The sequence below is a fragment of the Solanum dulcamara genome, chromosome 12 (assembly GCF_947179165.1).
Source record: "Solanum dulcamara chromosome 12, daSolDulc1.2, whole genome shotgun sequence".
NCBI classification, from domain to species: Eukaryota; Viridiplantae; Streptophyta; class Magnoliopsida; order Solanales; family Solanaceae; genus Solanum; species Solanum dulcamara.
Window position 1 is genome coordinate 67,368,969 of NC_077248.1, and position 16,272 is coordinate 67,385,240.

At 33.4% G+C, this 16,272-nt stretch overlaps 2 protein-coding genes across 2 annotated transcripts; one reads left to right on the forward strand and one right to left on the reverse strand.

Moving 5' to 3' along the window:
* Positions 1 to 3,578: 3,578 nt before the first annotated feature.
* LOC129877878 (putative 4-hydroxy-4-methyl-2-oxoglutarate aldolase 3) lies at positions 3,579 to 6,612 on the forward strand. Its single transcript, XM_055953411.1, has 2 exons — positions 3,579 to 3,752; positions 5,904 to 6,612. The coding sequence occupies exons 1-2, from the start codon at positions 3,642 to 3,644 to the stop codon at positions 6,411 to 6,413; spliced, it is 621 nt and encodes a 206-aa protein (XP_055809386.1). The 5' UTR covers positions 3,579 to 3,641; the 3' UTR covers positions 6,414 to 6,612.
* An 82-nt stretch (positions 6,613 to 6,694) lies between these two features.
* LOC129877877 (COP9 signalosome complex subunit 6a-like) lies at positions 6,695 to 16,106 on the reverse strand. Its single transcript, XM_055953410.1, has 9 exons — positions 15,790 to 16,106; positions 15,432 to 15,520; positions 9,684 to 9,777; positions 9,316 to 9,377; positions 9,141 to 9,219; positions 8,907 to 8,999; positions 8,462 to 8,562; positions 8,130 to 8,185; positions 6,695 to 7,131 (listed from the first exon to the last, which is right to left on the reverse strand). Exons 1-9 carry the CDS (start codon positions 16,052 to 16,054, stop codon positions 7,050 to 7,052), a joined length of 921 nt encoding a protein of 306 aa, XP_055809385.1. The 5' UTR covers positions 16,055 to 16,106; the 3' UTR covers positions 6,695 to 7,049.
* Between the last annotated feature and the right edge of the window lie 166 nt (positions 16,107 to 16,272).

Genomic DNA, 16,272 nt, shown 5'->3' on the forward strand with positions numbered 1-16,272 from the left:
AATATCGTCTAATGCAACCATTAACTACAACACCTACACAACCCATTTTATGAGCTAATATTGCTAAGGGTGGTAGCGGATCCAGAGAAAGCTTGGCGTTGACCATATATCGTAGATCGCCATTGGAAAGAAGTCCTGCATTCACAGCACACACTTCTGTTGTCGCCAAGGACGCCATGTATGTATGTATTCTCCTGAAAGAACATGAATATCGAGTATATATAATTTAATTAAACTATAAATGTCAAAAATTGAACGTGAAGATTCATATAGTCGACTTCAAACTTGTTTGGATTATATTGTTATTGTTATCAAATGACACATTAAGGGTGGAGCTACCTATGTATATATAGTCTACCCGATAATTTTAGTCCATACCTCACTGACACGTATTTGTGTTAAAAAGATCACTAATTAATCCGTAAAGCATAAACTCAAAAATTTAACTCTACTTCTGTTATTTTTATTTTATTTCTATTTGCCTTTTATTTTAAAGAAAGAAATAATAAAAGAACCGCACCAATTATTTGGTAGTTGGAACTAATTGAATTATTTTTGCTCCATGCAATACGTACTTTTAAAGCTTAAATAATTTATTTGGAAGTTGGAACTAATTGAATTATTTATTAATGTACAATAGACAAACTATATGCAACAAGCTATTAGCCATGTGAATTGAAATGACTTTGTATAAATGTTCCCATTATTATTTTATTGTCAAAGAGATCGAGATCATTATTTAAAGAAAGTATCTTCAATATTGAACACAGATGCTTGTTATTATAGTGAACCATATATTTGACTATTCGATTTATCAATTACATTACAAGAATCCCATCCTATATTATTTTCATCATTTTTTTACGATAACAATAACATATTTAACGTAATTTACAAGTGTGGTCTGGAGAGATTAGAATATACACAAATCATGCCTCAAGAACGGCTTCGCTCCATTATTATTTTCTCTACTAAGTGTCAATACACCCTTAGATGAATGACACGTATACCCCTTTAAATTCAAATGGATATCAGACCTAACTCAACCTCAAAAACTAGATTAAAAGAGGAGAATTGTCTTTTTCACCGCATTACATTAATTTCGCTCCACATAATTTGTTAAGTACGTATAAAGATGAAAACAAATAATTAATTAGATCTTGATTTTTTAAAATAATTATTATTTTGAATATGCTAGTTTTAGTAAACACAACAATGAGAGAGTAGCACTCTGTTTAGATGGTTGTTACATATTAAATATCAGACTTTTTTTAAAATATCAAAAATGAAACAACACATTAGGAAACTTCAACACAACTACTATATTATTCCTTCTCAAAAATGTCTTAGTTTCCTTCTCTCTTTCTTTTTTTTTTAAATCGAATTTTTGCCCATTTTGTTGATATCCAAATTAAGAGACAAAACAAAGAAGCCTACAAAGCTCAAAATGAAAACAAGAAACATCAGAAATAATGAAACAACACATTAGGAAACTTCAACATAATTGCCTGAGCTTCCATCCAAATTATGCGGGGGCATGCAGGTTTATGCGGAGCGGGGCGAGGTGGATTAAAAACACAATTTTTTGTTAGACGAAGTAGGTTGAATTTTTTGTGATTTTACGTAGGTTTGTTTTATAATTATTCTGGTCCGCCTATTTGTCTGTTGGATATATTTGATTTTGTTTCATACCTATCCTGATCCGCCTGTTTGCCTGTTGGATATACTTTAATCATATGGTTAAGTTATATTATTATATTTTAGTCTCTTGTAAAAACTATTTATTTTATTTTACTTAATTTAATAAAGTCTTTATTTAAATAGATCATTGTGTTAATATGTGTAACGATTTGTGTATGGAGTTAGTTAACTCATGTACGAAAAATTAAAATTACCGATTCTTATAAGTGATACGTAATTAATATTCACAATCAGAGATAAAGTAGGACATTAAATATCTTGATCATTGTAGCACAAGATTAAATATAATTTGATCTTAATTATGGAAGTGATAATATTCCGATTTTTTGTGCTAATACATTTTGTATGTATTGAACGGACCAATTACATATGCTTGTTTAGTATTTGTCTTTCTGAATATTAATGAAAGAACTTCTCTAGACCATTGCATATACTTATACCTTAATTTTGATATAATTGTTATGATCTTTTAATTCGTTATTTTAATTCATCAAAAGGTGAACCCTATAAAGGGTCAACATATTCCTGATATGTTGAATAGTAACAAACCGAAAGAATATTAGTTGATAGAATCATATTTTGGACTCTAGATAGATAACACTCTTTTATAGTTGCTTGTAAGTTTTTATGTGAAAATCATGCAGATGAATTTTAGATCTGTCACGTGAAATAAGTTAAGTATTAAAAAATAAAGATATTAAATTGATTGAAAAATTACTTTTTATATAAATTTAATTTAATTGATTGGTGCCAATAATTCTAACTTAAAAAGTTAAATAAAATAAAATAATAAATTATAAAATTAAATCGAAGAGTACAAATTGTAGTCCAACCCTTCCCTTCTATTGGAAAAAGTGAAGAATAAAAGGGGCTTGTGGTTATTGAGAAAGGATTATCCTTTTTCCTAAAGAAAAAAAAAAAGATTTACTCACACAAAATTTGATTGTGAAAATTAGTCATAAAATAGCAGAAGATTTGCAGTCCTGAATCATATTTTTTTTAATGAATTCTACGAAAACTTCAACAAGTTAATTTTTCCAATTTGTCTCGATTATATTATCTAATTATTATGTAAGATTTGTAATATATAATTCATATTTCCACTATGCATATTCTAACATTGTCATTCTTAAATCTAAGATAGAAACAAAATATCTTAATTTCAATTCATATTCACACAAATATCCTTGACTAATAACACTTTTGTTTGTTCAGTTATTAATTGATTACAATGGTGAACAATTGTAAATATAACATTAAACTAGTGAAAGTCAACTTAATATTGCAAAAAAAAACAGAGATGTTTAGTGTGAAATTCTCTCTTTTAATTTGTTTATATTCAACTCTTTGGAGTTGTGATTCTAGAATAAAATTTTTAATTTTTTTTTAGGAATTCGTAAAGAGTTGATTACATTCTATCTCTAATCTTTTTCAATTTATGAAAATTTTTTAAATTTGGTGGAATCCGGATACATCTCAAAACGTTCTGATACATCATTCAATGTCCTCGATACATCGCTTAAAGTATGTATCCTATAGAAAGTGATGTATTCGATCGATACATTGCGTAAAGTAATGTATTTATCCGATCGATACACCACATAAAATGATGTATCCGAGAATATGAGAGAGTAGAAAGTTTTATAATATTTTCAAATGATAGGAAATTTTAGAGAATACGATAAAATAAGTTGTGTATTTACATAATTTTTCTTCTTCTATTTCCTCTTAGATTAAAAAAAATGAAATAAAATAAAATTGTGGCTATGCTGAGCCTCTTATTTTATCTATTTCCTTTTTTAAAACTCTATCTAAATATTTCTGTTAAATAAAAGGGAAAATTAAAATAAAAAAATAAAAAATAGGGAGTGTGAAAATTGAAAATTTGTTGATGAGTGGCACAATGACCAACAAGATATGAGAGATGCCATCGTCACTGTATGAACAGTGATGTTGGATTTTTCTCTCTCTCTATATATATATATAGTAGATCTACTTTGAAATTTACAACAAAAGCTCCATTCTTGAATTTCATAAAAACTCTTTTAAAGGTAAAGTTTTTCTTCTTTTTTTTTTCTTTGTTGCTTTATATGGGTGTTTATTATATGTTTTGTTTATTAGTTTGATTATCGGTTTTGTGAATTCTGATAAATAAGAAACCAAATTTGGGTTGAGGTTAAAATTCTGAAATTAGCAAAGGTCACACACACACAATTTTTTGTTTAATAAAGGAATAATTACATCTTTGCGTGGTGGGATTGGAGCTCTCTGCAATGTGACTTATGACTAATAGGCTACCATTTTCATTTAGTTGCCTTTTAACTTCAGAATTGTAGTTGTTATTTTTCTTATAATCCTGATTTCCGGCCAGCTAAGGCTGAACTCGGATTTGAATGTTATGAGTTCGGAAATAGCCTATTTACTTTCATGAGCTAGGATAAGGTCTGCTTACACCATACCCTTCTAAGACTCCACCTAGTGGGATAACACTAGATATGTTGTTGTTGTTGAGTTCGAAATTCTAGTTTTCTTAGGCTAGTGGGATTTAAATTAATAATTTGTACATATTTAGTGGATTTTTTATGAAAAAGTATAGAGTTTGAACAAAGGTTAACTGCACTCTAGCTCCTCCCTCTGCCTGCTGCCTCTCGCCTTCCACCAACACAGGTATCGAATAACTATGTTGTTTGGACTCGTCAAAAATGTTGCAGGATCCTCCAAAAGTAGTGCCTTTTTTGAAGGATTTGATACGGGTGCGATAACATTTTTAGAGAGTCTGAGCAACATAGACCGCTAACTTTGTCCATCAAGCTTGAACAGAAGGAAAAAATCAACTAGTGTTTTTGTCCTCACTAGAATTTAAATATCAAAACTTATGATTCTCAACTTGCTTCATCGATTATAGGCCACACGCCGTAGTTGTTATTCTTATCTGCATGTTTTGTTGCTTGTGGGGAAAAGCGCAGTGGTCTTCTTATCTGCTTCTGGGGAAAAATGCTCACTTTACAAGCAAATGCTGATTCTGCTTGCTTAATGCCAATGGAGTGTCTCTTTAATGGTAGTTTTCTTGTATAGACAGCCAGTACCATAATTTAGACAAATGGGAAATACAATATATATATATATAGCAGTGAGATGTACTATCCGATCCCTTATTTTGACTCATCGAAAATCTATCTTTTGAATGCAGAGAGTTATATCTTGCAGAATGCCAGCTGAAATTAGATTTCTTGATGTTATTTCCAATATGAATCTTGCATTGTACGTATTAATCAACTGCAGTTCTCACGGAGAACCTATAGATGTTATCAACCATTTCCTTACATTCAGTATTGGACCATCCATAGCAGTAATATCTGTCCTTCTAAGTTATTCAGTTATTCATTTTGGTGATAACCTTGTTCTAGACGATCTTATTATTGGTAGAAGGGTATAAGTTTGTTTCACATCATCCTGAGCATGCGTCATGCAATTTCGAAGGATTTTCAGGAATAGGAAATGAAATTAGGAAGCTGATTTCATAGTAGAATTAACAGATTCTAGATATAATTTTACAAATTACTGGTTGCAGTAATCTTTTAACCATGTTCAACCTTTTCAATCATATGCACTGCCTTCTTATGTTAGAGTTTTGCTTGCTTTTGCCTTACTGTTTAGGCCCTTGAATAGATTTTTGTCAAAATACTGATTCTCTTGTGTCAACTGCCTTGTTTTATATTTGCTGTTATGCCGATATTTATGGGTTCTGGCTACTTATAGTTGATTTACATGAAGAGTTTACACACGGTCTCAACGTCTTTCTGGCTCCTATGAGTCCTATCTTAGCAGATTTACACTTTTGTAATGAAGATATAACTTTAGTTCTAACAATTCTTTTGTTCTGATTCGTCCTTCTGACTTTTGCTCTTCAAGCTGACAACTTAAGATATGATAACATCAATAGGACTGTACAAATATATGTTTTCAGGCCAGCCACATGATAGATAAACGATGCAATAATAACTACCAACCAAGTTGAGGTCGATTATAATATCAATCATGTCGCTCCATTTACCTACTCTCATTCTCAGGTCAATATGGAGAATAAAATAAGTAACAGAAATTCTCTGCATCTTTTTACTGACATATGATAGATAATGGCTGCTGGGAAAGAAAATGAACTAATTCAGTTACTAACATTTTACAGTTTTCAATACTTACAGGAGAATAACATGGCTTCTTTGGCAACAGCAGAAGTGTGTGATGTGAATGCAGGGCATCTGTCAAATGGCGATCTACGAGTTTTGCCACCAATCTTCAAGATATATGGTCAATCCCGAGCTTTCTCCGGTCCCATTACCACCCTTAAGGTGTTTGAGGATAATGTGTTGGTTAGGGAGCTTCTTGAAACTAGAGGTGAAGGTAGAGTCCTTGTCATAGATGGTGGAGGGAGCATGAGATGTGCTCTGGTAGGAGGGAACTTGGGACAACTAGCCCAGAATATGGGTTGGGCAGGTATTGTAGTTAATGGCTGCATTCGAGATGTAGACGAGATTAACGGCTGTGATATTGGTGTTCGTGCATTGGCATCGCACCCTCAGAAATCAAACAAGAAAGGCCATGGCGAAAAGCATGTTCCTATTTACATCGGATGCATGCTGATTCGCGAAGGAGAGTGGTTATATGCAGATAGTGATGGCATCCTCGTATCAAAAAACGAATTATCGGTCTAATTTTGAGAATCATGAAGTTATCTGCTCCAGCTCGTCTTTAGATTTATCATCAAAGCCATATAGCAGGTAGAATTCTTGTTTTTCGTCTTGTTCTATTATATAGTTTCATTCAATGTAATCTAATAAGGGCGTACCAATTACTATTTTCATAACTGGGTGACCTTTTGTACCAAATATATGTTCGTGTTTCATACTTGAACTATTGAATGTTCGTGTTTCCTACTTGAACTATCACAAACTATTTATCAAAACACATCTCGAAGCTGAATAGAGTAAGCCTCAATTAGCTCATTTTCTTAGACACAAAATTCTCTATATGCTCTATATTATATTACGACAAATGGAATAAATCCTTACACACAAGATGTTACTACTACAGGGAAGGAAGCAGGAAAATGCCATAGTGCTTAATTAAAAGCTTCTCTACCCAAAAAAATCTGCATTTTCTACATATCTATGATAGCACCACAAGAATCAAAGAAAATGAGTAGACTAACACTAAGGAGAAGCAAAAGAAAAATGAAGCTACTAAATGATTCCTATATCCTTATGAATGGGATACCTAAACTCGCCGATGCTGTAACTACATAGGGAAAGAAATGGCACAAAAAGGCAATATTGGAGATATATTAACTTTCAGATAAAAGCAGTTCTCCCGCCCCTCCTACTATGCCGTTCATATGCAGTGTTGAATTTGTCAACCAACTCGTTCATTGTACTGCAACGATGAAAACAGAAAAATATTAGATCCTGTTATATTTGATTCTTTATAAACGGGATTCAAACAAACAAAAAATATATACAAGAGATGGCCAAGGGAACCATTTTTCCTGCTTGTCAATAAATATAACTAACAAAACTCCTACCAGCTTAGGCTACCCTAAGCTTATATAAGGTATCTTGACTGAAAACGAAAACTTGTCGTCAAAAAAAAGGCAATCAATCAGAAAAAAGAAAAAATATGGAAATAGTGGGCTGTTCAAAACCGAACCGAAATCAAACTGAAAAAAAGTTATTAGTTTATCGGTAATGGGTTATTGGTTTAGCGATTTCGGTAATGATTTTAAATTTTTTTATTACGGGTTATCGGTTCTTGACGGTTTAAGATTTTTTCTTAACAGGTCAACCGATAACCCGATAGCAACTTAATAATTTATATTTATTACCATTCGATATATAAAGTCCTTCACTTAGGGTTTAGTTTTCATACTTTTATTTCTTGCTGTCTCAAACTCTTGATTGTTATACAATGTTTTACATTTGCTTTTGAGCAAGACGCAATTTATCAACTCATGTGCATGGTTCATTTGGTTTAATTTTTTTTTGTATCAAATCTTAACTGTTAAACCGATAACCGAACCAATAATGATCAATAATCGATAAACCGATAACCAATAAGCTAATATCTTAATGGTTCTATAACGGTTTGGCATGTCTATAAGCCGATAACTGATAAACTTCAAAATCGAACCAAACTGACCGATACGCAGCCCTAATCTTAACCAAATTCACAGGACACCTCAATTTTATTCTGTATTCCCACTTAAACACAATGCAACTTCGAAAAAACCATTATTATCTGAACTTTAGCTCTATTATCTACACAATAATCTTGGATATTTCTTTAATAACAATGAAAAGGAGAAAAAGGGGAAGAAGAGTTGACTACTTTTACAAACTCAAAAGCATTAGTGCAAGAAGCCTTAGACATCATACCTAGAGCAGTTGGTGAACATGGCAAGGTAACAAACTAACAATGTGTCATTATATTCCTGCACACAAGAAAAGAACAAATGAAGTGATAGAATCAGAAAGTGGCAAAAGCGGATTGGTGCACCTAGAACAAACATGAAAATTTCTGGTTAGCAGTTTCCACCCAACATTCAATTACATTGTAACTATTTGAAGCTGATGAAGGTTTTATTAGAGAAACTCTTTAAAAATATCCTGTAATAAACATTTCCACCTCCAAAGGAAAAAAAGAATACTAAATAGGCAACATTACTATAATCATATGAACTCCAATAACAAGGTCAAAGAACACCTACCATCAAGAAATCATCTCGAAATTTCTCCGACTCAATTGTTGGCAATCTTCTTAAAAGACTGGAGACCTGCCTGAGCAATGAATTCTCACAAGGAATTTCACCTACACTCACAGCAGGGAAGACATTAAAACTCTAGAGCACTGCACCATGAAAAAATATTCTCTTCCATTTCCATGTTAATTGTCGAAAAAGTTTGTGACACTAACATTCTCCAAAAGCAGTTTCAAGTAAAGATACATTCTGCTTGACTAGGATAGTTCATGAGGCTAAGCATCTTAGACTTTCAGATGCAAGATATATATGTTAGCCTGTATCCAGGTTTTATCTAAAACTATATTTCAGTTTCTCCCAGTAAATTTGAAAGCATCTTTTCCACTATAAGTATAAGGAACTTCTTCGACAATCAACTAGAATGTAGCTTGAACTTCTAGCCAAAACTGGATACCTTTTTGCATAGCAAGAAGATAATGATGTAGCACTCTAATTCTGCTGTTCAGCATCTTGATGGCACTATGTGTGCCGGTAAGGTGTGCAGCCACTGCACAAATAGAACTAATAAATAAATAATAGACAAACCTTGCCACTAAAAAAGTTAGGGCAACGGTAAATCATTCTACTTTGTATAAAGCATCAATAAAAGCTGAAGCTTTGCGAAGACAAATGAAGTGAAGGTGCTCACACTGAGTTGCAGCAGAGCCTCCATCAGATGGCTTAAGATGTGCAACATGATCAACAGATATCCGTTCAGCTTCAACGGTCTAGTAAGAATCAGGTATTGCAAGTGGGAACGAATTTATTAGATGTTCTGAAGAATTTGTGGAAAAAAATGATATGATAAATGAATAAGGAGATACCTCGATTGTGTAGCTTGCTTGGACAAAAATAAGCTGTGGGATGCCATCAATGATGTGCAACTCTTTGAGTATCAATAGATAGTTTCAAACCCAAAAAAAGGAAACCAGTAAATTCTCATTGTATCAGTAACTTTAGGAGCACAAAAGATGGACACAAGAAGATATTCTAATTGGAAGTTCTGCAAAGTTTATGAGTCATGGTTTCGCACACAAGGCATAAAACCCAAAATCATTTGACAAATGGTGAGAACAATAATGAGGGCCGTGGTGGAAGGCTCTGTATAAAATATGTTATCTGCCACGCAGAAAGGAGATAATACAAGCAATATGACAGAGCATCAGTAATATGACAAATAATATATACACACCACTTTCATAGATAGTGATTGGCAAGTCCTTCTGTGCATGATTGATAGAAGGATTGAGAAGAACGTACAAAGGACTTTCATTGATATCCATCAACTGATACAACAAAATATGCTAGTGTTATGCCTTGACAAAAACTGAAGGGAAAAACCAATGCTCTATAGGAAAAACAAATGTAGATTATTCATCTAGAGGGAAGAATAAAATTATACTTGAATCATGGGCCTAGATGCCATTCTCAACACATTCTAGAAAAGGAGATGTTATAACAATTTAAACTAATAAGATATCACAAGCTGGACCTAGTCACCAGATTATAGGCAGCTAGTATCACACAAAGAACAAGTATGCATCAAAGAATTCAGAAGATCTCAAGGAGAATACAGTTGAAAATATGAAAATTGAATTAGCTTATAGCATTCATTTTTTAAGAAACATACAGCACACATGTAGCTCATTCCCCAATGCACAGTCTGCACAGAGTACAAAATATTCCTCAGGCTTTTGAGTGTCAAGACAGCTTATCCACCTGGTATGGAGTTTGGATTGTATATGCTGCTTCAATGCTTTGATAGAGGATGCTTCCAGCTTATAGATTGAAAATTTCAACAATTTATTATTTTCAGCCTTTTCCAGAGTTCTGGGGAGGTTTTTCCTCGTTTACTCCTTGGCTGCTTTTCCGTCACATGGTTATTTGTACCTCACACCGTCGATACATTTCTCTATGATCAGTAAGATCATCACAGCCACTTTCCCTGTATCGACCCTTTCGGAAGGATGCCACTTCTTTTAAAAAAACTAATATAATACTTGCGATATTTGAAAATTTGCACTTGTAATTTAAGGAATTGTATTGGGGTATTTACATAATATACTAATTATAATTACCTATAACTTGATAAAGGGAGGTGAGATATATATATGTATGCATTTGGGCAGCCAACATACTTTTGGGCAGACACCTTTCCAGCTGTGTTAAGTGATATATATCACTTTTGTAACATATGTTTTCACACTTAGTCTATAAAATTCATTTTGCTAAAGGCTAAGCAACCTTGAGAACTCTCTCATAACCATCTTAGTCCACAAAAACCACATGAAAAACTTGTTCAGTTTGGCTGAAACTCAAGACACGCCCTACCTTTTGGTAAGTAATCAAAATCTGTTTTTGAACTATGAAGTGTTTAGTATTGTTAGCATATCTCGTTGTGTAGAAATCTGTTTCAAGTGAATAAATACGATTTGGAAAGCTAACACATATACCTACAACTCTTATATTTATGTTGAAATCTAAATTTGTTGTTATGTATTCAAAAAAGGAGACGCAATATAGGACAAGTTTTGTCCAATTTTCCGATTTAGAAATCCCCTAGGTTCAACTTCTAGTGTTATGTTCAACTTCTAGTGTTTTGATTATATCTTTTTGTACAAAACATATTTTGCGGTGATTCTTCACTCTTTGCAACCTTAAGGCATATACTTACATCTTTTATAACAACATAAAGTATACTTTTGACTTTTCAAAACTAAGTTAAAAAAGATGAGATACTGGGATTGGCCAGATTTACTATTTTGGGAACATAGTGTTATTTATAGCAGACTTGGCTTACTTTTGATGATAATTTTGTTTTATATCAATATGATGGAGCTACTAGAAATTAAAGAGGGTATTCAATTGTGTTTTCAAGTTAGTATATACTTGTGTACAAGTTGAGGAACTTGATACGCTATTTGACCTACGGTTTGGATTCTTGAAGTTGTGTTTGACCATTTGTGTGCTAAAAGGCTAAGGTTTGTGCCTCTCATGTGTGGTTTGCGAGCTATTGCATAGGAGTGGGGGTTTTACCCTGTATGCACCAAAAGGGCACCGGCTATAGATTTCCCTTGTCATAAAAAAAGGCTAAGGTTTGTGTATAACTTTGTACTTATACTCTTGTTACCTACCGGTATATCTGAAAAGTTATCTTGGTACCTTGGTTAATTCTTGTTACTTTGTATGGTCGTGTTGGTATCCTTTGAGACTTGCAAGGCACTTGTTTAACTCGTCCACTTGGACGAATTGATCGATCACTTAGCATTCTTGTTGAGACTTTGTCCTTCTTGTAGCTATGACTTTGTCACTATAGGCATGCCTCTTGATTCGGATCTTTTTGACATCTTGACTCTAGATTTTTTATTCATCTTAAGTATGGAAGTTGTCCATTTTAAGTACAAACTCGAAAGCCATTTTTAATATGGTTCTTGGTTCTCTTGATTATTGTGTTTTGACCCTTCTTAATACAGGGCTTCGATCCTTCTTGATACTTGATTATGCTTGGCGTGACGGCATGATGTACATATTGGGCGAAACTGATTATTTTACCTCTTGAAATGGCGCTATGAGCTTTCTTTACACTTGAATCTTTAAATATCGAACTTGATATTCTTGACATGCTTGTTTACTTGATCTATTTATATATGTTTCAATTGAGCTGCCCACAACTTGAGAAAGGTAAATCAAAGATCTAATGGCTCCAAACCTATAGTTTTTACACCACTAAGTTTTATGCTTAGTGATAGTTGTTTCTATTGTAGGAAATGTCCGAGAATAGAGTTTTTGGGAGCTTTATGGAATATCACATTTGCATAAAAGCATCTATATTTTGTATGCATATGATCCAAGGGTTATACATTTATATATGTTTTTGAAGGCTAGTTTGATCATGACACCATGCTTTGTAACTTAAATTTGGTGTCATGTTTTGTTGTTTTGGGGTGTGTAAACCCAAGTCTTGTAATGTACTATATTAACTATTTGTTTTGGATGTTTGTATAAAGCATGAATCAGTGAATATTAACACTCAAAAGTTTGGTATTAATTTACAATGTAAACTTGTAATAGTATGGAACAATGCATGGAATCTCGTAAGCCACTTGCTTATTTATTTTGAAAGGTAATTCCTCCATAAATCGAAGCTCTTACTTTGTTTAAACCTGAGATCAAATGAATTTCTAAATGAAATTATTTATACTTTTAACTATTTTGAATGGGCCTAATTTCGCTACTAGATTATAATTAAAATGTCTTATGTAAAGCTAATTTTAAATGTCACAAGTATTATATTAGTTTTCTTTTTAAGAAGTGGCATCCTTCCGAAAAGGGTCGTTACAAGTGTTGGCTAAACAAGATTATCATCAAAAGTAAGCCAAGTCAGTGTAAATAATACTATGTTCCCAAAACAGTAAATCTGGCTAGTCCCAGTACCTCATCTTGTAACTTAGTTTTGAAAAGGCAAAAGGTAAAACTAAACTCTATCGTTCATGAAAAATGTAGGTATATGTCTTGAGATTGCAAAGAGTCAAGAATCACCACAAAATACGTTTTGTACAAATTATAATCAAAACACTAGAAGTTGGACATAGGGGATTTCTAAATCGGAAAACTGGACAGAACTTGTCCTATATTGCATCCCTTTTTTCTAATACATAAGATCAAATTTAGATTTCAATATAAACATAAGAGTTGTAAATATATGTGTCAGCTTTCCAAATCATATTTATTCACTGGAAACAGAGTTCTACACAACAAGATATGCTAACAATACTAAACCCTGCACAGTTCAAAAACAAAATTTTGATTACTTACCAAAAGGTAGGGTGTTTCTTGAGTTTCAGCCAAAGGTAAAAGTTTCTCATGTAATTTTTGTGAACTAATATGGCTATGAGAGAGTTCTCAAGGTTGCTTAGCCTTTAGAAAAATGAATTCTATAGAGGAGGTGTGAAAATATATGTTACAAAAGTGATATATATCACTTATCACAGTTGGAAAGGCGGCTGCCCAAAAGTATGTTGGTTACCCAAATGCATATTATATCACCTCCCTTTATCAAGTTATACATAATTATAATTAGTATATTACATAAATACCCCAATACAATCCCTTAAATTACAATCGCAATTTATGGTAAGCAAATTTTCAAATATTGCAAAATTTCTAAGTTCCTCTAGTTATCAAGGAATGTTCTATCGATATTTTGGGGTGTTACATCCCCCCCCCCCCCCGAAGAACATTCAAACACTCTGATAGAGGCTAAGTGGTGAGGATACCATTAGCCAAGAAAGAACTCCTAGAAAGCGCAATCCTATGGTATCTCGTATATATATATATATATATATCTAGAAGGCCTATTACTTTTCCGGGGATATGGGTGTCGGCATCTTTTACTCAGCATGCTATTGATATCTTACCCTAAGGATGACTTATCAAAGAAAAACTGCATTCCCATAGGAATAGATGGGCAGAATGTTTCTTTATTTTTACAGATATTGTGAAGTATTAGCGTGTATACTCCATGTAGTGTCCAAATTCATATCCTATTCTCAATTTCTGCAACTTCACTTGACCGAATATAAACAAAACTAACAATAAAGGCATAGCACATACCCATGTCTAAGATACATAATTCTTCTAGTTCACAAACATAGCCTCCTAAAAAGCATCATATTTAAACAATTAAGCCTTACATAGCTACTACTACATTTAATATCTAATGGTTGTAGTAGTTGACGACCTTAGTGTAGACAACTAAGTAGTTCATCCAATAATTGGGAGGCAAACCCATTCCGTTTTTCTCTAAGAGAGATATTCACTTGACAGGAATGAATACATGCACACCAGATGGATGGACATTAAAGTCTAGAATCTAGATGATGAAGAATCAAAAACATAAAAAGATGGTTATAACATGCAGAGTTAGTGCTCACTCTCACCTCTCAATTACTGAGCAAACACAACCAAACAGAAAAGAGAAAAACACAAGAAATAACTTGAATATGAGGCGATACTTCCTTCCCAATTCTATCACATAATTGTACATTCTTTCCATTTTAGGGCGTCAAATTCAGTTAACTATACCATTCAAATTTTGTTGTGTTCTTTTCTTTTATGAAACTAACTTTTCAACTTGTTTATAGGAAAAATCGTTATTTCGTTTAACAATTGAATTTGTGAAAAGAGGTCATAGGCAAGTGTGTTAAGGCCGATCAAGTTCAGTCCCTTTAGGCTAAAAGGACCAAAGCTGTGATTTAATTCAAGAATAAGATCTTCCCAAAGAAGATGGATAGTACATGAGGGGGGGGGGGGTATTAAAGTCTTTCATGAGAGATACTTAAAAAGGGGAAAAACAAGTTAATAACTACAAGCTTCTTGGGATTTTTTCTGATGTCTTCTATTATCTGCAAAGTCTCCTTTTATAGGTGTAAAAACTGAACCTTCGCCTCAATGTGAAACGACGGCAGGCTTGAGTACTGAAAAAGTTATCTCATAGCACGAGCCTATGCTCAAATGCCTCGCTTGAATTTGATTGGGACATGTGGGCATGCAGATAGAGATTGATAGTTGGGCTCCAAGGTTAATTATGATGGCTTCCAAGTGTAAAGTGGTCTTCTCTGGGTGAGGCTTCACTCGGATGTCCGGATACGAGATGTCCTGCTAGAGCAAGTGTCCAAGGCTACTTGTACCATACCTGGGAGAATCTTCTCGGTTCTCCCCCGGATCGCCCGGAGATGTTCCTTCGTATATTCGGTCTCACCACGTGTCAAGGTGTGATTCACTCTTTCCGCTAGATCCGATATTGCCCCATACACAACTATTAGTTTAATATTTCATTTCACCACCAAAAATGTAACATCTAAGTAAAAAAATGAATTCCATATCGAAATGAACTTATGCATTTGATAAGCACTACTTTAAGCAAAGAAAAAGAACTCACAGCTCTGTGACTGTGCATGTCTGATTCCTGAGCATCACTTCCTGTTGAATACCATCCCAATATATAGAAATTTGGAAACACCTTCTTATCTGCTCCAAATTGCCAACATTAGTATACCAATTATATCAACAAAATAATCCAAGGAAACTTAGATGGAGTGGAAAAAATCTAACATCACTTTGTTGGAGCTGTTTTCCGCCCATATATTATTGTTTAAGAGAAAAAACAATGAAAATATATCATCCAAGCGCAACTTTAAGAGAAAATTTGTTTATGCAATAAGAGAAATCGTCCAAACTCCACCTAATTCTCCTTGCATAGATAGAATCATAACATTTTAAGGAAAGAATAAACTGACAGAGTTCCTGCTTCTTCTCTAGGAAGGCACGGTCAAGGGATTGAGTGGATGGATCATAAAGAAATTCGAAGCTGTTGAAGATCTCAACAGTTCGTCCTCTCTGTACGCCTATGACGCAACCAAATACCCTAGGCGGTTGCGGAGGGGAATCGGCACCGCTGTTGACGATGAACTGAGATTTGACCCGAGTGTAGTGATCGGATATGTTGAGTATAACGAGCGGGTGGAGCTTGAACGTTAAGCCGCTGCTGGATGATGACGCCATTGTAGAACTACTCTTTTTACTCTTTGGTGGAGTCGATTGTCGAAGAAAGTGATAATTACACCTTGTGGATGGTTTTTAGTATTGCATTATATTGTTAATTTAAATATATTATTTATTTAAATTTTATTATATTATATTATTTAAATTTATCGGTAATGATGAAAAAACTTACTTTATGTAACAACTGATTTGATACGTTCGATCGTTATCTTAATATT